General features: G+C 53.8%; 1 protein-coding gene across 2 annotated transcripts in view; it reads right to left on the bottom strand.

The window, feature by feature from the left end:
- Positions 1-8,380: 8,380 nt before the first annotated feature.
- PADI2 (peptidyl arginine deiminase 2) overlaps positions 8,381-20,362 on the bottom strand; it is a 54,955-nt gene continuing 42,973 nt past the window's right edge. The window contains exons 11-17 of one of the 2 annotated variants that reach the window (XR_011254148.1): positions 18,117-18,268; positions 16,580-16,724; positions 15,738-15,831; positions 14,036-14,121; positions 12,061-12,189; positions 9,882-11,440; positions 8,381-8,830 (exon numbers count right to left, since the gene is read on the bottom strand). Coding sequence is in view for 1 of the 2 variants with exons in the window: in XM_069575164.1 (XP_069431265.1) it covers positions 11,207-11,440; positions 12,061-12,189; positions 14,036-14,121; positions 15,738-15,831; positions 16,580-16,724; positions 18,117-18,268 (840 nt within the window). In the remaining variant the exon portion in view is untranslated. Of the gene's footprint in view, positions 11,441-12,060; positions 12,190-14,035; positions 14,122-15,737; positions 15,832-16,579; positions 16,725-18,116; positions 18,269-20,362 lie in introns of both variants that reach the window. The other variant, XM_069575164.1, reaches the window with a different exon arrangement.

The following is a 20,362-nucleotide window of genomic DNA, read 5'->3' as shown; positions in this document are numbered from 1 at the left end:
CAGCACGCCAGGCTTCCCTGTCCATCACCAGCTCCCGGAGCTCGCTCAAACTCATGTCCGTCGAGTCAGTGATGCCACCTAGGAGTCCTATTATCTGCAGACACTTGTTTGCAGGTGTCCTTGTTATAAGATTCTAATAGTTTCTCTAGTATGCTGAAAAATGACGGGCGCAAAGGCAACCTTTATTAATTAAAAGGATGGTGACGCTGCTGAGTGAAGTAGGCCAGACAGAGGAGGAGAAATATCGTAAGACATCGCTTAGGTGGCATCCAAAAAGAAACGAGGCAGATGAACTTACTAAACAGAAAGAGACTCACAGGCTTAGAGAAGGAACTTATGGTTGTCAGGGTGTGGGAAGGGATAGTTAGGGAGTTTGTGATGGTCACGTACACACTGCTATATCTAAATGGATCACCCACAAGGACCTACTGAACAGCACATGGAACTCTGCTCAGTGTGATGTGGCAGCCTGGATGGGAGCGGCGTCTGCGGAGAAATGGATACATGTGTAGGTATGGCTGCTGCTGCTGCTGAGTCACTTCAGTCGTGTCCGACTCTGTGCGACCCCATAGACGGCAGCCCACCAGGCTCCCCCGTCCCTGGGATTCTCCAGGCAAGAACACTGGAGTGGGTTGCCATTTCCTTCTCCAGTGCATGAAAGTGAAAAGTGAAAGGGAAGTCGCTCAGTCGTGTCCGACTCCTAGCAACCCCATGGACTGCAGCCCACCAGGCTCCTCCATCCATGGGATTTTCCAGGCAAGAGCACTGGAGTGGGGTGCCACTGCCTTCTCCAATATGTATGGCAGAATCCCTTAACTGTTTACTTGAAATTATCACAACATTATTAACAGGTTCTTCCCCAATACAAAATTTAAAAGTTTTTTTTTTTTTTTTTAAAAGAATGACTCATTGAACTTCAGTTAGAAAGTTGTTCCTAAGATGTGATAGGCAAGTGCAGCAGTTCAGCCTGTGGGCTCTGGAGTCAGACGCCTGAGTGCGTCAGGTTCAGCTGCTTCCTGCTGTGTAGACTGGAACAAGTCACTTCTTCGCTGAGCCTCAGTTTCCTCGTCTATAAAGTGGGGATAATAACCTTGCTGCAGCACAAATAGAAATGAGACTTTTCTTTAAATGAGGAAACAATGAACCAGCTGGGGAACAGCACGAACAGGCCTGAGAGTCAGGCGATCTGGGTTACTGTTCAGCTGCTGCTGCCAACAGGAGATCGGCCAGCCGTCCTGAAGGAGAGCAGTCCTGAGTGCTCACTGGAAGGGCTGATGCTGACGCTGAAGCTCTGGTTCTTTGGCCTCCTGATGCAAAGAGCCAGCCCCTCGGAAAAGACCCTCATGCTGGGAAAGACTGAAGGAAAGGGAGAAGGGGGCCTCAGAGGATGAGGTGGTTGGGTGGCTTCATCAACTTAATGAACATGAGTTTGAGCAAATTCCAGGAGATAGTGAAGGACAGGGAAGCCTGCTGTGCTGCAGTCCATGGGGTCACATGGAGCTGGGCATGAGTGAATGACCGCACAGCAGCAACTAACAAGCGCTTCCTGCTGGACTCGCCCTTCCCAAAGCTGATTACTCTGACTCCACCTGAGCTGAGCTCTGCACCTGACATTCTTCTCGGCCTGCACTCTCTTGCAGCAGGCTTCATTTCAGAAAGACCAGAGGCCGCTAACTTCAGAAAAGACCAGCTCCAGTTACCAAGCTGCCCGATGCCAACCATGGCTGTTTTGAAATTTTGCAAAAGAAAAAAAATGCGAGACCTTCATGAGGATATGAAACCAGGGAGTAGGGGCAGAGTCGCTGAGGTGCGAGCCGGCTGTGTTTCCCTTTTGCCTGGAAAAGAATACAGTTACTACTCTTCTTTCCTCCAAACTCCATCTCTGTGTTTCTGTTTGGCATTGGTGGACAGTGAACCAAGATTCTGGCATCAACCTCACAGCTTTGTTGTGGGAATTAGATGAGGTAATGAATGTGAACTATTAGGCTGAACTATATGAAACCATCTCTATTTGACTCTTATCAGCTTTAAAATGGCATGTCACATAGTTTAACATGGCGGGTGCCTGGCAGGCAATCAGCATGTGAGAAATGGTGGCTAATACCGCAAGCCTGGGACCTGGGACCCTTTGCTGTAAAGCTTGCACCTGGACACACTTCTCTTCCAGTTATAAAATACAAAGCAACGGGATGGAACTAAAAATTGTGTGTGCGTGCAGCTGGGGGAAATTCTGTACCAAAAGATATAAAACCCCCCCAAAAACCCAGCTGCCATTCCTGAAGAGCAAGGAACAGCAGCTGAGTGTCGGGAACCAAAGCAGGATTCCGAGCACGCCCCCAGCTCAACGCCACAAAGCAGTTGGGCGAGCCACCTGAGCTGCGCCCCCGGCCCACCCCTGGACACACCCAACCCTCACACCACTGTGCAAGGAAGAGCTCGGCCCCTCGGGGAGCAAGGAAGGCGCTTCTGTGCACTCCCTGCTGCAGTCAGCAGTCAGCACACGCGTCTCAGTAAAGCCTTGCCTGCATTTCTCCTCTGACTTCTAGTCAATTTCTATCGACTGGAGAAGGCCAAGAACCCTGGTCGTTATCAATCTGATTGGACTGATATTTCGGCTTCGGTGGCCTAACTGAGCAGGCATTTCATTCTTTCATTCAAAACATTTTCTGAGCACTGACTATTAAGAGACACTTGCTCCTTGGAAGAAAAGCTCTGACAAACCTAGACAGCATATTAAAAAGCAGAGACATCACTTTGCTGACAAAGGTCCATCTAGTCAAAGCTATGGGTTTTCCAGTGGTCATGTATGGATGTGAGTCAATGCCTAGGCAGGTTGATAAGAAGTCCGGGGTCCCCAAGGAGGCGAAAGGGGTCTGTGGTTCTCTAGGAGGAGATAGGGGTCTGGAATTCTCAAGGAGGAGGCAAGGAGAAACTCTTTTTTTCTCTACATTCCTTAGTCTTAGCCACATAAAACCTTTTTTTTTCTTTAAGCCTGAAACATGATTACACACTTGGTTTAAACTCTGTGCTAGGGACTATACAACAACAATGCTTGAGGACAGTCTCCGACTAATCCTGTTGTCTTAGAATGTCTATTATGCGAGTGGGCCTGGTAGGATCTTTCTGTTGTCGAGTTCTAGTCCTGTTATCCTAAAATGTAAACTGTGGGGGTGGGTCTCGAAAAATTTTCACAAACGTGAAACATTCTTTTGATTTATTGTGATAACTAATTTAAAAGTATACAGCTCCCTTGCTAACACTAGTGAGGGGGGCACTCTCCATCCCCCCTCTGATGTCTGTGTCAGAAGCTTCCTCTGTCCGTTTTCTTACTTTAATAAAAGTCTGCTACACAAAAGTTCTTGAGTGATCAAACCTGGTCCCTGGTCCCAAAGCTGAATCTTCTTTGGAGGTCACGGACCGGCCACCGTCCACCGTAAGCTGTCCTATGGGGGCTCGTCCGGGACCTTCAGGACAAGGTGAACACTCAGAGCTCTAGCCTCTCTGCTTTCTCAATGCACACATGTTCTGCTTTACTTGTTAGCTCTTCGGTGTCCTTGTGTGAATGAATGGCACGCCCTGTGTGAAGCAGGTGATGAGCCCTGCTCTGCGGTTTTGTGGTGCCTCATAATGACTGAAGGCAGCTCCTAAAGGGGAGCCTTGTCAGGGGTTTGTGCCAACCTGCCTAGGCCAAGAGACACCCAAAGGTCCCTGCAAGGGGAGCGGCCAGAGATGGGCAAAGTGTGTGCACCGAACTCTCCTTTCTCGGTCAGCTTTTCCTGGTCTCTTTGACCACTTTGTAATTGCGTGGGGAATTAGAACTATTAACCTAATCTGTCGGACTGCAGACTCTCACGGGGCTTGTGATCCGCGCTGTCACTGTGCACGTTTACTTGGACCCCACGTACGGAAGCGCCCGGCCTTGCTAGGAGCCGCAAGTCGCAGGCGCACGTATGGAGGAGGGGGAGCTCCGGCTCCTGGAACGCCTCTCAGCCTAGACGCCTCTCAGCCTAGACGCCTCTCAGCCTAGACGCCTCTCAGCCTAGATGCCACCCTCCGGGCTGCCTGCCCCGGGGGCCGGAGGCCTGAGAGGGCGTCTGTCGCGGCCGGGTCTCCCGTCTGTGTGGAGAGAAGCACTGCTGGCGACCGTGAGGCTTTCGAGGACACAGCTCGGGAACTGCAGGGTCTGGTCAGGCTGGAAGGGCAATGGGCTTCCCCCTTCGGTAGCGCGAGCTCCTAGTGGGCCGGGGGAGGCTCTGTGGCGGCTTTGGTCTCGGCCCCTTAGATAGTCCTTTTGTGGAGTCTGTGGAAATGAACTGGAAGGACCAGCCCTAATGGTTCGGAAACAGACTCGCTTTCCCCTTGCTGGCCAGCCCTGCCTCACCTCTTTGTTCGCACACACGGGCGCGGTGACTCTCAGGAGGGACATCCTGGTTGTTGTGCGTCCCTTTACGACTCACACGCCTCCCCCTAGGAGTCCTAGCTTGGGAAGCGTTCTGGGAAAGCTACTCTGCTCCACCCCGGGAGGCATCAGAAGAAAAGGGCAAATCAAACCAAGGTCTTGGTGTTATGGAACTCAGTCCGTCTGGGTTGCCATCAGGGCTACCCCGGGGGCATCTCCACCCCGCCTCGGAGGTAGAACTGGGAGGGCAGACAGAATGAAAACCAGTCACAGAAAACTAACCAATCTCATCACATGGACCACAGCCTTGTCTAACAGTGAAACTATGAGCCATGCCGTGTAGGGCCACCCTCTGATGGAGCAGGATAAGAGGCTTACGGAAGCTTTCTGATGGGAGAGACTGACTGAGGGGGAGACTGGGTCTTGTTCTGATGGGCGGGGCCATGCCCAGTAAATCTTTAATCCAATTTTCTGCTGATGGGCGGGGCTGTGTTCCCTCCCTGTTATTTACCTGAGGCCAAACTATGGGCTTTCCTGGTGGCTCAGAGGTTAAAGGGTCTGCCTCCAATGCGGGAGACCTGGGTTTGATCCCTGGGTCGGGAAGATCCCCTGGAGAAGGAAATGGCAACGCACTCCAGTATTCTTGCCTGGAGAATCCCATGGGGAGAGAAGCCTGGTAGGCTACAGTCCACGGGGTCGCAAAGAGTCGGACACGACTGAGCGACTTCACGTTTCAAACTATGGTGGAGATAATGAAGACACTGGCGCCTCCTTGAGAAGGTCCCACAGGGGCACTGCTGTGCTCAGTGACCCCGACCCTGCAGCAGCCACCGTCACCCACGCCTCCGCCGGAGACTCCTGGGCACTCCCGGGCAAGCCTGGGTCAGTCTCTCGCGGGGTCACTGCTCCTTTCTCCCGGGTCCTGGTGCACACAGGGTTCTGTTTGTGCCCTCCAAGAGTCTGTGTCCCAGTCCTGTGTAAGTTCTGGCGGCTCTATGGTGGGGTTACTGGCGACGACAAGAGGGCTTATGCCACACCCAGGTCTGCTGTGCCCAGGGCCCCTGCCCCTGCAGCAGACTACTGCTGACCCGCACCTCCTCAGGAGACACTCACACTCAGTTCTGGCTCAGTCACTGTGGGGTCTCTGGGTCCTAGTGCACACAAGGTCAGTGCTGAACAGGAACCCAGCTGGCTGGGGAGTGAGCCACAGGTGAAAACCACATTGCTCACATCATCCAGGCTTGAGAGAAGGTGCAGAGCTGGGCTTTCTGCCTGAATATGTCTTTTATCTGGTTGTCCAGCTGGAGGAGAGATACCACATGCTATCACTTGGTGTCACCTTTCACAATGTATTGAATTATCAGTAACATCGCCATCAGCCCCTTGGAGCTGATGCCCCTTGGACGAGGATCCTGGATAAGTCCTCCTGGGCAGGCAGAGTTTATCCCTGGCTGCTCTTTCGCTTGGGGAGGAGGGATTCCACTTCCACAGGCTTCTGGCTATGCCAGGGTGTGGATCAGATCCCATCTGGAATGAAGAGGCTGATATAATGAGGACCCCAATGCCCCTTACCTGGGAACAGAAGACATATTAAAATGCAGAATCAAGTTGTATCCCAGGGAATGGTGACACGAAGGAGGCTGGAGGTGAGGGAGTTATGTTTTCCTTTCCATGGTGCCGATGAGGATTCTCTTCCTGAAGTGAGCAGAGGGGACTTGGCCAAAGGGACTCCCTTTGCCAAGAGGCCAGTCCTGGCAACGCGGCGGCAGCCACGACTCGGGCAAGAGAGCCTCTGGAGGGGCGAGGTGCTGCGCATCAGGGCCAAGGAGGGCGATAGCTATCCCCTCTTCCTCCCTTCGGTATTATGCAATCGACTTTTGTCAGCCATTGCCGTCAGTCTAGCTGGATTCTGAGGGTGTAAGGAGTGTACCTATTTCTACAGCTGGGATTCAGCCTGGTAGAGATGACTCTATAACTCTGCCATCCTGTGTGGTGGCTGTGCCCAAGCTTGTTCTCCATCACCTCAGTCATGTACGACCCTTTGCAAACCTATGGACTGTAGCCCACCACGCTCCTCTATCCATGGGATTTTCCTGGCAAGAATAATGGAGTGGGTTGCCATGCCCTCCTCCAGGGATCTTCCCCACCTAGGGATCAAATCCGCATCTCTTGCATTACAGACTCTTTACCCCCAGCTACCAAGGAAGCCCAATATGGTAGCCACTTGTGGCTACTGAATGTTTAAAATGTGGCTAGTCTTAAGAGAGATGTGATTTAAATATGAAATATATATCAGTTTTCAAGGACTTACTACCAAAAAAGAGAGTGTGAAATATTAATATTTTAAAATTTTGATTACCTATTGAAATAATAATTTGGATATACTGCTATAAAGAAGACATTATTAAATTAACTGCACCTGTTTTTCACTTTTAAAAGTGTGGCTACCAGGAAATTTAAAATTACATATGTGGCTTGCACTGTGTTTCTATTGGAAGGTGCTGTTCCAGAAGCGTCTGGATAACTTTCAGAAATTCTGAGGTGAGTGAGTGGCCAAGATGTGAAAACACCAGCAGGATGGATTCAGCACACTAGCGTCCCTTGGGAAGTTCCAGACATAGGTGTGTCGGGAAACCCCCACCAAGGATGGGCTCAGGCCATGTTAGTTGGGTATAAAAGGGAAGAATGACCTCAGAGGGCTGGACTTGTGGGTGAAGTCCAGGAGTAAGAGAACTGGAGATTTTAATTTTGCACCAGAACAGCTGTCCAGAAACCCAAGATGGGGCTGAGAGGTAAGAAACTCCCAGGTGCATCCCAAAGAGCTTGAAAGTGGCTTCTAGTTTCAGCAACCGACCAGGTGATTCTATTTTAGGGCCTTAGGAGCTTATTCACAAAGACCGTGTTGATCACGGCTATGGATTTTATGTGTGTGCTTAGTTGCTCAGTCATGTCTGACTCTGCGACTCCACAGACTGTAGCCTGCCAGGCTCCTCTGTTCATGGGATTCTTCAGGCAAGAATACTGGAGTGGGTGGCCGTGCCCTCCTCCAGGGGATCTTCCCAACCCAGGGATCGAACCCAGGCCTCCCCCATTGCAGGAAGATTCTTTACCGTCTGAGTCACCAGGGAAGCCTATGGGTTTTATGCCATGGGTTAAATCGTACATCCCGTGCAGCAACTCCACGTTATGAGAATATGCTATCACTCAGAGCAGTGGGCACACCGGTGCTTTGCCCAGATCCCTTTCTGGTTCTGTGAACCCATTCCCCAGCTCCTGGGACTCTTCTGCTAATAAGCACAAGCTGCAGGGAATTCCCTGGCCATCCAGGGTTTGGGACCCTATGCTTTTACAGCCACTGGGGCTGCGGGTTCAATCTCTGGTCAGTGAACTAAGATCCCACAAGCCGAGAGGACGGCAAAACACAGAGCTACAGCTGTGATCCCTTTAGATGATTGCCTGTGGGCTACAGGTATCCCTTGCCTGTTCAGAGAGTTCAAGTCCCCACAGCCAGCGACTGGCTGCTGCAGGTCATGAGACTTGGCTCCAGATGGAATGACTGAGCTGCCACTTCTGCTCAGAGCGCTCCTGTGACCAGGCTGAGGCCGCGTCTGAAATCACACTCTTGAGCTTCTTCCCTTTTCTGGTCCTGCTCCCTGCACTCCCTTCCTGGTTTCTCCTGGAGTCACTTCCTTAAGTCAGTCACTTGTTCCCGAAAGCTCACCTTCGGTTTCCTTCTAGAGAACCCCACCAGAAAACAGCCAGACTTTATTGTGGCTGTCGGTCTTGACCCTGGGCGGTGGCCAGGTAATGCACATCCATTGACTGCGTGGGATTCCACACCCTTGGGATACTCTTGCTGAGAGCCCCGGTTGTGTGTGCAGAAGGGCAGGGACCGCAGGGCCAGGAGAGGGCCTCTATGTGGCCTGCCTCACTCCAGGCCATGGCTCTGAAGCAACCATGAACACCACACCAACGGCCACATGACTTCCCTCCGACCTTTTATTTTGTTGCTGTTTAACAGGCTCTTTCCCAAACATGTCGTGATCTCCAGCATTGCTTCTCGTCCAGAAAGTTGAAACCATGCCCCGCTTCTCGTCATCTTCACAATACCCTCTGCTCTCTTATTTAAAATATTTCATAGTAAAGATCGAAAGAGGACCTTGGCTGAGTTTTGCAACACGGAAGTGTATTCTAGGGCTACGTTTATAGAAAGTGGTGGGTGGGAAAGAATGATGAGTCCAGGGATGCTGGGGGGATATCCACGGCAAGGGTAGTCACATGGGTGGGCAAGCAAGATGGGGAAGGCTGTCTGAGGCCTGGGGGCTTCAGAATCATCAGAAACTGCTGACTTATTGATGGAGAGAGCCTTAGAAAATTCTAGAAATACACACCATCTCCACATGGGAAGTGCTCACTTCCCCTTAAGGCAGACTAAAAAAAAAAAAAAAAGAAAAAATGAAAGAAAGCCCCAAAACACACATTAACCAAGCACAAAAACACACAGCAAACTCTAAGTCTCCAGATAAACATTCACAAATAGGCACTTGGTGTCTTCAGCTCTGGGGTTGGAGAAACCTGGGGCTTGGGTCCCCAAAGGCAGGAGCCGCTGTTCCCAAAGCGGGAACAGCAGCTTCTGAAGGCACTGGGGTCCCATCTGCTGGGGGGCACTGGCCCAGCTGGACGGGCAGGAGGCTTGTTTAAAGAAGACCCACCCCCCTCATCTCACTGCAATAGCGACTTCTGGAAGCTCTGCACCCTGTGCATTCCCTGAATATAGTGAACTGGCATTTCTAAAGAGTGCATCCCCAAAAGGGCAAACGCTGGCCATTTAAATACGGGTGGCTGCCTCCTGGAGGCAAGGGCAAGGGCCAGACCCCATTTGCTACTGGGCCCTGTACCCTCAGAGCCCACCACCGTGCCTGGCACTCAGGCACACAATGCAGGTTTGTTGAATGAGTGAGTAACCCAAGAAGATCATCTCATTCTTCAGGAATCCAAACTTACAACCTTTTCATTGGTTATAAATCAGTTCCTTTTTAACCCTCGAAGTGCAATTATAATTCACTTATTCTCTGAAGTCAGCTGCCCTTAAAGGAAATTTTAAAGCTGACACTCTTTTCAGTGGGAGCCAGAGAATGAATCTGATTATGTCCAAATGAGAGGATTTTCAGCAAATGTACTAAGAAACTTCGGTGGGGCTCATCGGTCCATTTCTAAGGCCAGTAGCTGGCCCAGAACTGGCTGTTGGGGCTGGAGGTTAAGGCAGGGTCTTTATGCCTTGCGCCTGACATCTGGAGAGGAGAGGTGGGTCTTAATTGTGTCCTGTGGCAGGGAGGTCTGAGCGTGGCTGGTGGGGAAGAAGTCCTTGTCTAGCTGCCTGGAGAGACGGCACCAGAGCAGGAAGTGGAGGCCGTGAGAGGAGAGGGGTCGGGGCAGCCAGAGAATCGAGAACCCGGCAGAGAAGATGGGTAACACAGCTCACCCTGGGGCATCTCTGCACATGGAACTCTCGGGCCACGAGGATGCTGGTGTGTGTGGGGACTCCCGAACATCTGGGAGAGCCTGGGTCCACGAGAAAGATGAGGCAGAAGGAGCATCTCAGAAGTGGAGACGGGTGTGCTGATAAAATCTGCTGCCAGCGAAGCGTCTAAGCCCGATGACTGGACCCTCGGGGAGCGGGGAGCTGCCAGTGCTGTCTACACTGCAGGGGGCAAGCCAAGGGGCTCTGCGGCAGGCTGGAGAGGAAGGGATAAATCGGGAGGCCCCCTGGACAAAGGGCAGTGAATTTCAAAGGATGATGGCAGTCCTAGGTACACCTGGAGTCCAGAATTCTTCTCCATGCCGGCTGCCTTGACCCTCGGGGCATTGCTACTGGGCAAACTGGTCATCCCAGAGCCTCCTTCCCGTCTCCTCTCATTCCGTTTTGGACAACAGACTAAAGCCTTTGGGGGAAGGTTCTGGGTCCTGGGGTTTTGTTTTGCTTCTCCCATCAGGGCTATACAGACTCTGGCCAAATGTTCAGCTATTTTCAGGGAGGGCAGCGTGGAGGCTCACAGGGGGAGGTGACATTGTGGATGCTGAGGCCCTTCTGAGGGAGGGCAAGGCACGGATATCCCACATCCGTCCCCAGTGCTTGGAGGCCCTCAGTGGTGGCCCACAGTCCAGTTCAGGCAGCGGGGTGCTCTGGGGGTACAGAGAGTCTGGAGGAGTCAGGGAGGGAGGGGGGCACCCGGGCCCCTGTGGTGTCAGCCCCGACAGCTGGGTTTCCTCCTTTTTGTTATACAAGCGCCTGACTCAGCTTTGGTTGCTGAGTACTCACTTCAAACATGGCGACTTTGAGTAAATACAGTGCCAGCTACGCAACTAGGTAAGGGGCCAGGCTGCCTCCCCTCACTGAGGCCCTTTCTTCTAGAGATCTTAGTTGATTCTGATAACTGACAATTGGGGCCACCTCCCCCCCCCCGCCCCCGCTTCCCTTGCTTTAAATTTCCACTCTTCCATTTAAAATTCACCAAGGAAGAGAAAGCCCTCGAAAAACCAGACCCCCCCGCCAACTCCCATACAAGCAGAGGCCCAGTTTCCTGGGTTCTCTCTCTCCTCCTGACCTCGCTGTGTGGCCCAGGTGTGCCAGGCAACTTCCAGGTCCTGTAAGTAAAAGTAAAATTGAAAGTAGAAACGTTTTTCCCCAAGTTTCCTGATGGCTATCGCTGAAGGGCACCCTGCAATCACACTAAGAACCACAGAGGCTGGCCCGGCCCCAGCACAGCAGCCGCGGGCTGCAACCCGCGCACGGCAGCCCTGGGCGGCTCAGGGCTCCATGTGCCACCACTTGAAGGCGAAGGGCTTCCGGCGCACGTTGGTGCCGCAGTGCACCTCGCCCAGAAACTTGTGGTAGGCGGAGATGTCGTCCACGAAGGTGCAGCAGAGGCCCAGGGGCTCCAGCAGGGAGCGGACGTGCGTCTCCAGGCAGCACACCTCCTCCACCTGGGGCCCGAACGGCTTGGGGATGCCCAGGTCCTTGTCGAGCACAATCATGTTCACCTGGGACAGGCAGGCGGGGCCGCAGTCACCTTTACTGAGCGCCCGCTCTGCCCGCCCTGTTCCGAACCCTCCAACAACCCAGCGATCTAGTGACTGCGACTATCCCCACTTTACAGATGAGGAAACTGAGGCTCAGAGGGGGCTAAGCACTCCACACACGGCAGAGCTAAGCAGAAAACCTAGCAGCCCGCCCCGTATGTATGTGTGTGGACACACGTGTGCACGCAGCTGTGTGCGTATGCATCGGTGTGCGCACTGCACGCACGCACGGCCGTGTGTTCACGTGCGCATATCCTCATCTGTGTTTCTTGTGTGTGTTCTGTCCTCTTTCTAGCTCATAGGAGGCTCTCCTCTGTAGCAAGAATCTCTCCTGTCTCTAACGGCCTTTTGAATTTACAAAGCACTTTCTACTGTGTTAAGGTGAAGGCTCCCCCAGGATCCCAGGGGGCAACCAGGATGAGCAGTTCTCCCGGCAGGGTGAGCGCCGGGGTGGGAGGCCGCACGGCAGCTGGGCCCGGGGCCTGGGCCTCCCGCTCGGCCAGCTTCAGCTGAGGGGCCCCTCCGGGTCTGGCCCGCCCCTCTGATGGTCTGGGTGAGGCCCAGAGCCCAGAACGCCTCACCATGTTTGGGAAGAAGGCCCTGGCCTGGCGGCTCTTGTCCATCTGGAATAGGGCGGGCAGGTCGATGATGTCCTGTTCCGCCAGCCCCAGCTCCTTCTTGAGGATGTCGCGGTTCCAGTCCAGGCAGCGCTGGGAGACACGGAAGAAGGGAGGGCGGGAGAGTGAGGGGCACCCCAACACCTCTGCCCACCTCACCCCTGCCTGAGGCGTCAGACCTGGGCCCAGCACCCCAGGGAGCTGGCAGGGCCCCTCCCATGCGGGGCCGCCTCTCCCGTGCCCTCCCACCCGCACTGGAGTAACAGAGAGTGAGCGAGAAGGGGACAGAATCCCTGCCAGAAGCTCACAGGAATGATGCCCATGCTCACTCACTGACCACCAACTACGAGTCAGACCCCAGGTGCTCGCCATGCAGCGCCCCACCGAATCCTCAGGCCGCTCCGGTGGGAGCAATATCAGTGACAATTGATCAATAATAAGAGCTAATACATACGAGTGCCCTACGTGTGCGGTTCTGAGTGCTGGACGTTCGTTCCTTGCTTCAACCTCAGCCTCACGAGGTGGACACTTGGTGTCCCCTTATTAGAGACCAGGGGGCTCGGTGGTAAAGCATCTGCCTAACAAGGCAGGAAACGCAGGAGACTTGCGTTCAGTCTCCAGGTCGGGAAGATCCCCTGGAGAAGGAAATGGCAACCTACTCCGGCACTCTTGCCTGGGAAATCGCATGGACGGAGAAGCCGTTGGACCAGTCCACGGGGTCACAAAAGAGCCGAACATGACTAAGCAGACACATCTTGAGTATCAGAGACGAGGGAAGCTAAGACAGAGTCCTTAGTGAGTGGCCCAAAGCCCCAGTGCGGAAAGCGAGGGGTCACGGTCTGACCTCTGATCTACCTGACGCCAAAAAGTGAAACAGAGAGGAGTCATGATAAAGTCAACTTTCAACCAGCCGTGAGACGGTCGGGGAACTTGGGGAAACTTGGGGTTGCTTCTCCAGCATCCACTCCACTCCTCCCCCTGAAATGCAGCAGCCAGTTGCTGGGTTGAGCTGTCACCTCCTGGAGACAGCCGGTGCCCCTGCCTCTTTGATCCAGGGTCAGTTCAAGGGTGGGCAATAGACCAGGATTAAGGCAGTCAGCATATGAAATTCCTCTGGCTACAAGAATTGGCTCAGTTTGGCACAATCAGAGTGAAATGCAAGGCTTTTAATTGTTGGTGGCATGTAAGACCTCTCTCTTTGTGGATGGTATGGGGGGGTAGATGGAAGACCTTGAGCTGTTGCAACTAAGCTCCTGCCATGAAGGTGCCTACAGAGCCCAAGAAGCGCAGAGATGGAGCCAGAGCCTGGACTGGCCTATGCCTGGAATCCACGCCTCTGCCTGGAATCCACGCCTCTGCTTGGAATCCACGCCTCTGCTGAACTTTCCACTTTACGAGCCAGTCATGCCCTTTTGTTTAAATATGTCTGAGGTTTTTTTTTTTTTTTTTTAACTTGGTGCTTTAAATATGCCCATGCAAACAAAGAGAGATCTAATTCAACTAAATAGGACCCTGTTGACTGGTTTCTACTTCTGGATATAATTTTGAGATTTAGGGATTCAGAAAGTAGGATTCATCCATAGATAGAAAACTTCAGGAAGCTGTGACCGCTAAAAAACAGAACTTCAGGGCGTATCTTCATGGAAGAGTTTTCCTGGAAGAAGGTCTGTAGTTTCCATATTTTGGTGTCTGTGGGTCTCCCCCAAATGTTGCAGGCTCTAGCCTTACAGGAACTTCGGCTCTTGAGCACCGCTTGATGCATCTTCCTTCCCAGGTCTGTCTGCTTCCAGCCTCTGCTGGCCTGCACGCCCCCCACTGCCACACCGTTCAGCCCCCAGTACAGGAGTGAGTCAGGAAGGCCGGGCCGCCATCCCCCAGGGCGGCCCCAAGGGTGTGACAGGCGCAGCCTCCTCCCTCCCAGGAGGCCCGGCCTGCTCACCTGGAAGTACTGGTTCTCCTGCACGAGGCTCTCATTGGACAGAATCTTGTTGATGGTGATACGCTTGCTGCTCATCCCGCCCAGGCCTGCGGGGGTCAGAGGACAAGGGATGGTCTATGTCCAGCCCGGTGCTCCTCTTTGCCAAGACTCTCGGCTTCTGGGCTGCCTCTCAGGACGAGGCCGCTGGAGCAGGGACAGGCAGGAGCGTGGGAGGGCAGCCCGCGCGGTCGCTCCTTTCCCCAGGGCTGGGCGTGTCACCGGGGCCAGGGAAGCGGGGGGCCGCTGCCTCACTCTCTCTCTGCCCGGGGGGCGGGGTGGCACAGGAGGCCTGCTTCCAAGGACAAGCAGCAGGCCAGGGGAGGGTGGCAGAAGCAGCGACACCCTCCTGCTCCAGGCCCGCCTCACACCCGGCCCCCGTGCCATGCTGGGCCTGCATCTACCCCCTGTGCCCTCGCGGTGGCCCGTGTGGCTTCTGACTGGTGACCCCCAGCGCTGAGGGAGCACCCGCTATGTAGCAGGAGTCTCCTGGAAATTCACTGCGTTAGCTCAGTAGTCTCCCCCCTTTTCTATCAGGTAGCTTCCAGCATCAAAGACGAAGAAGCGGAGGCGCAGAGAAGCTCCCTGACTCATCCGAGGCCTTACAGCTGGTGGCCGAGCCCGTAAGCAGACCGGGAAGTCAGACTCCAGAGCCTAGCTGTTACCTCTTCCTCCGTGTCTGATGCTGGTCCATTGTGCTTCCTAGTTTTGCAGCTTTTTAGTGGCAAACAGATGGGGGCTGTCGCTGAGCTGGCTCCAACCCCTTGGACGTATTTGTACAAAGACAATAGCTCCTGTACCGTATGAGTAGCTTTGAGGGGTTAATATAGAAAGACGCTTTCAGAAAGTTGAGACTCATGCCTGCCAACCTAAAAAATTCCTATCGGTGGGAATTAAAAAAGGATAGCGGTCTTAAGTTTATCTTGTCCGTCCCAGACACTGGTCACTATCAGGAACACTGCCTTTGGACGTGGAGGGTGGTCATGTATGTAAGTAAGTATCAACCGGTCTGAGGGAGTCAGACTCCTGGGATTAGGTGGATTAGAGATGCCAACCTGAAAAGTGACAAAAGCTGATTTACGAAAAACACTTAAGAAATTGTCACGCGCCTCTAACGTGGGTCACTGAATCCACCTGATCAGCTTCCTTTGTTTCCATGATTCATTTAAGAGCAAAGCTCCTCCCAGTCTGTCTGTCTGAATTAAGGGTCTGAATTAAGCAGACGGTTTCTCGCTCCAGGACTAGCGGGGAAGCCGTCTTGCATCACATCATCAGCTCCTGCCTCCTCCTGCCCCTAAACTGCAGTGTGTGCGCTCTTCTCTAGCGTCGCTTGCAAAACGCAAGGTCCCCGAGTGCGGATCGCACTTCAGGTTTGAACCATTTGACTCTCCCCGGGGCTGGAGGTGTCTGAAGTGTCGCACACAGGCCCCGCAGAGCCACGGGCCACGGGTCGGCGACCGTAAGGGGCGGCGGGCGGCTAGAGGCGCGGGTGGCCACCGCAAGGCCCACAGAGGCCGGGCCCCTCCCACCAGGGTGACCCCACGGCCCTGGAGCGGGCTGGACGACCGCGAGTGGAGCTGGGTGTCCGGGACAGCGCTCACCGGCCCCGTGCTCCCACAGGCCCCCCTGGGGGCCCGGCTCGCTGCCAGGAACCGCGGGCGCTCACCTTTGAACATGATGGCCTCCCCGTGGCCCTCCTTCTGCTTCTCTCGGAATAGCTTGTAGCAGGCTGAGGTGCTGGCCATGAGCATCCGGAATTTCTGCAAGAGACCGTCCAGCCGGCCGGTCAGCAGAGGGCAGGTGGCTGAGCCGCGTGGGGGGCTCCTGCCCTGAGGACCCGGGGCCCTGCCTGCATATCGTCTCGGCCACCCACGCTGAGCGGCAAAGGCTGCCTGGCAGGATTTCTCTATTTCAGAGGAGTATTTCTCACCCTTCCTGCCACAGAAATTTTCCTGCCTCAGCAATGCCGTCGAGTTGAAGCTCAGAGTAAAAGGTGACCTTGGACAGAGAGGGAGAGCTTCTCCAAGGGGCCCAAGAAGCCCGGCCATTTGCTCCAGATTTCCAGGGTTATTAAGTTGCAGACATTTCTTTGCACTTCAGAAAACGAAAGAATCTCTCTAGGGCCCCAGGCCCATACGCCATTGCGCTCTAGGGCGTTACAGCCAGTACGGTGGTCACTAGCCCTGGGGGGTTGGTGGACACTTGAACTCTGGCTGGTCTTGGTGGAGATGTGTGAAGAACAAAGCATACGCCAGATTCTGAACGCTTAGTATGAAAAAAGAATGTAAAACCTCTCACTGTCAATTTTTATAACGATTACATGTTGAAATGCTAAAATTTCAGATTTACTGGGTTAAATGTTTACTGGCCACAGCAACAACATACAAACCAGCTTCAGCCCACTTCCTCCTTCCTCTCCTTCCACCAGATAACCCCCCTGCTGACAAGAGCTGGTAGTACAGGGGCTCCACACTAGCCTCTTCCCTCCAGCCTCAGGGGGCTGCTCACCTTGGTGCCTGGGATGGGGACGAAGGTCATGAATTCATCCACGTGGCCCACAGTCAGCCAGTCAGAGTAGAGCTCCACGGGCGCCTGCACCTGCTGGGCCTGCAGGAAGTCCCTCACCACCTTGGTCATCCTCCGACCACCAGACCTGGGTGGGGTTGGGAGGGAGCAGTTCTTCAGAAGGTGGCCGTGGCGCCTGTCTCGCCAGAGGGCTTGCAGGAGCTCAGCCCCTGGAACCCTGCCAGGACCCAGCGTGGCATCAGCAGAAAAGCCATGAGGAGGAGCCTGAGTTGCAGAGACACTGGCCCAGGCAGAAAGGCACTTGAGTCCAGAGGGAAGAAGGAAGTGTCAGCTGCAGCCACGGTCTGTGTGAAGGGCATGGAGCCCGGCCTTTAGGCCCTGAGGGTGTCAGTGGGCAGAGGGAGGCCAGCTTCTGTGCCCAGGGGTCCTTCTTGGACTGCTGGAGGGGGCTAAGGCTCAGGCAGAGTTCCAAAATCTGCCCCTGCCTATGTCCCTCTTTGCTAGTAACTTCTCAGTTTCAATCCTGAATCAAGTGACGCCTCTTCCAGGAAGCCCTTCTTGACTTCTACACTCCCGAGGTCTTCAATCTCCCTGTTACCCTCACACTATAACCTGAGACCTTCACAGTGGCTGGGAAATTTGCTTCTGATCTGGCCCCTGCCCATCTCTCCTACTTCACCTTACTCCTCCTTGTCCTGTCTGTGCCAGCAGGTGCTGAGCTCGTTACCACTTGAAGGTTCCGCCCCGGCTGTCCCTTTTATGCGGAACGCTCTTTCCCTTTGATCTTTCCATGGCTGCTTCTTTCTCATCATTCAAGCCTCAGTTTCAGAGTCATTTCCTTAGAGCCACAAAAGCCAGAGTGCCCCTGGCCCACCCCTCTTTACCAGGCGCCTACTCCACCTTCCTCACTGCACCTATCAGCACCCGGAAGGCCCTCACTCAGCTGCTTGCCTCCATGCGTGTTTTCTGTGTTGCCGACACCCCTGCTCATCTCTCAGAACTGTTCCTCCTCTCACTCCTGCACCGCTTCCCTGCCTTATTTATAATCTCATTATATACCCTCCCATTTAGGGAAGAGGGTCATTTACTTAGTTTCACTTCCCTGGTGGCTCAGATGGTAAAGCGTCTGCCTACCAGGTGGAAGACCTGGGTTTGATTCCTGGGTCAGGAAGATCTCCTGGAGAAGGAAATGGCACCCCACTCCAGTACTCTTGCCTGGAAAATCCCATGGACAGAGGAGCCTGGTAGGCTACAGTCCATGGGGTTGCAAAGAGTCAGACACGACTGAGCGACTTCACTTCACTTCACTTCATGCTAGATCCTAATTCATACTAAGATGTAAAGGTTAACTTGATTTTCTTTCCAAGAATGTCTGTATCTTGTCAGTCATGGGCAGGTTAATTCTCCCAGCCAATCACTCCATGTCTGAGCAACCCAGTCTGCTCCAACAGAAACAACAGCTACCCCCACAAACCCCCCCACCCTCCCCCTTCTCCAGCCCCTCCCTGGCTTCTCTTACAGAGGAAAGCTGCTCCCGATGAGGATCCGGCCCAGGGGGTATGTCTTGCCATTCACGGTCACTGGCGGGCTGACCTCCAGGTTCCCAAAGGAATCAAGGCTGGTGACAGGCTCAAAGAGCGGCTCCCGGGTCACATAGCCAAAATCTGGGCCCTGGGCAGGGGGCACACACCTGTGGTTAGTCCCCCGCGGCCAGGAGCCCTTAGTCCCAGCCCAGCCACCCTCTGAGGACCACTTTTCACCACCTTTGGTCTGGCCCTATGAGCACTTAGCTTCTGGGGGTTGCCCATTTGCTTCTTGCTCCCGCTGAAGCATAGGAACTCGGCAGGGGAGGCTGTCTGTGAGCACGTCGGTAAGAGTGTGAGTGTGAGTGTGAGTGTGTGTGTGTGAGTGTGTGTGTGTGCACGCGCACATCTGAGTCTGCATCCGTCTCTATTTCTTAAACACAGAGAAATACTGGTGATTTCATGGTTGGTCCTTGTTTTGTGCCATTGACATCTCTGTTCCTCCGTTAATGTGAGCAAGAAACAGACGGACCTTTGCTGATGTTAGCTATTGACGGATGGGGGCTGTTTGTTACTACAGTCTTATCAAGTGAAAGCTGACCAATACATGCAAGAACATCAGATAAGTAACATATATACAATTTCAGCCCAGCCCCAATCAGCCATACTTGTGCACTGAGCCCAGACGCAGCCTCAGACTCCTTAGCACAGAGCTCTAACGGACTGCAGTCACATGATACAACCCCCGTAATGAGTGTGGTAAAGCCCCTGTGGCTCCCTGAATTTTAAGTTTCCTTTCATGAATTTTGTTTTTCGTAAAAAGGTAGGGATCTTGCTTGAGAGCTTGCACTGGGGCTGGAACGAGGCTTGTCTGACAAACATCCTTGCTAATAAAAATCATAGAGTGAGAAGACGTGGCTTATCCTGGCCCAGCTCAGAGGCTCAAGGGACAGCTGTGCCCAGAGGGGCGAATGGTTGCAGCTTAGCGCTTTCTCTCCTGGGAGCCCCAGATGGCAAGGGGTGATCTGCCAGAGGCTGGGGCAGCTGGGGTTTTATAGCCTCATACCAGCGGGCAGGCACGCAGCACAGAGCCGGGCTTGGCCCGGGCCTCCAGGAACAATGCAGCCCAGGGCACTGGTACCAGGCCAGCCTGGAACAATGTAGGCAGGTGGTGACCCAGGAAGAAAGTGAGAACAGGATCTGAGAGGCCTCGGTTCTCAGGCCTGTGGCAACTGCTGACTGGTTTGACTGCCCCTGGACAGTCCATATGAGGACCGTGTCCAGGGCTGGGGAATGAGAACCAGAATAATAATACTAGTCATTGTGTCGGGAGCAGCTCGGGTGTCTTAGATCACGCCTTCAATCTTCACAACAAGTCTGTGAGATGGATACCATTGTGATCCTCGTTTCACAGATGAGCATACTGAGGCTTGAGGAGGTTAAGTTGCTTGCCCAAGGTCGCACTGCTGCTAAGGGGTGGAACTGGGACTTGAGGCCAGCTCCATCTGGCGTTCCGGAGCTGAGTGCTCACAGCGCTGGCTCTGCCATCTCCCCGCGATGCGGGGATGAGGTCAGTGAACGCTCTCAAGCGGCAGGTGCAGACTTGGAAAGGGCCGCCTCTGAGCAGCTCTGATGTCTCGTGGGAGGCCGTCCTGCATGTTACTTTGGGAAAGATCCCCAACCTACCTTTTATGCTCCATCCAAGCTCTCCCTGCCTGTTCAGGGCAGAAGGTCAGTACAAAGAAGACTGATTTTGGTTCTGTCCTCATTCAATTGGTTGTTGAGGGCATAAAAAGAGAGTGGTGATGACCTCTAGGATCAAGGGTTAGATTGCTTTTTTAAAAAACCCATGAACTGAAAAATCACAGCCTTAATGAGCTTTGAAGTTGGAACCATGCTTTTCAACAACGGCTTATAAGTTCCCTCCCTGAAATGTATTTTGCTGCAAGTTGGGGGTGGGGGCAGGGGCAGGCCTCTGCCTCCCGCAGTATCAGTGATGAGAGCAGGAAGGGATGTCGGAGGCTACTATTCCAATGACCCATTCTGCAGATGAGAAGACGGAAACAGCGGACTAACTTGCCAAGGGCTTCCCAGGTGTCTCGGACGGTAAAGAGTCCACCTGCAACGCAGGAGACCCGGGTTCGATCCCTGGGTCGGGAAGATCCCCTGGAGAAGGAACGGCAACCCGCTCCGGGGTTCTTCCTGAGACTCCTGGGGACAGAGGGGTGCCCGAGGCCTCACT

The sequence above is a fragment of the Ovis canadensis genome, chromosome 2 (genome assembly GCF_042477335.2).
Source record: "Ovis canadensis isolate MfBH-ARS-UI-01 breed Bighorn chromosome 2, ARS-UI_OviCan_v2, whole genome shotgun sequence".
In the NCBI taxonomy this organism is placed as follows: domain Eukaryota; kingdom Metazoa; phylum Chordata; class Mammalia; order Artiodactyla; family Bovidae; genus Ovis; species Ovis canadensis.
The sequence above is the reverse complement of the archived record's forward strand: the minus strand, read 5'-3'. Positions and strand labels throughout refer to the sequence as shown.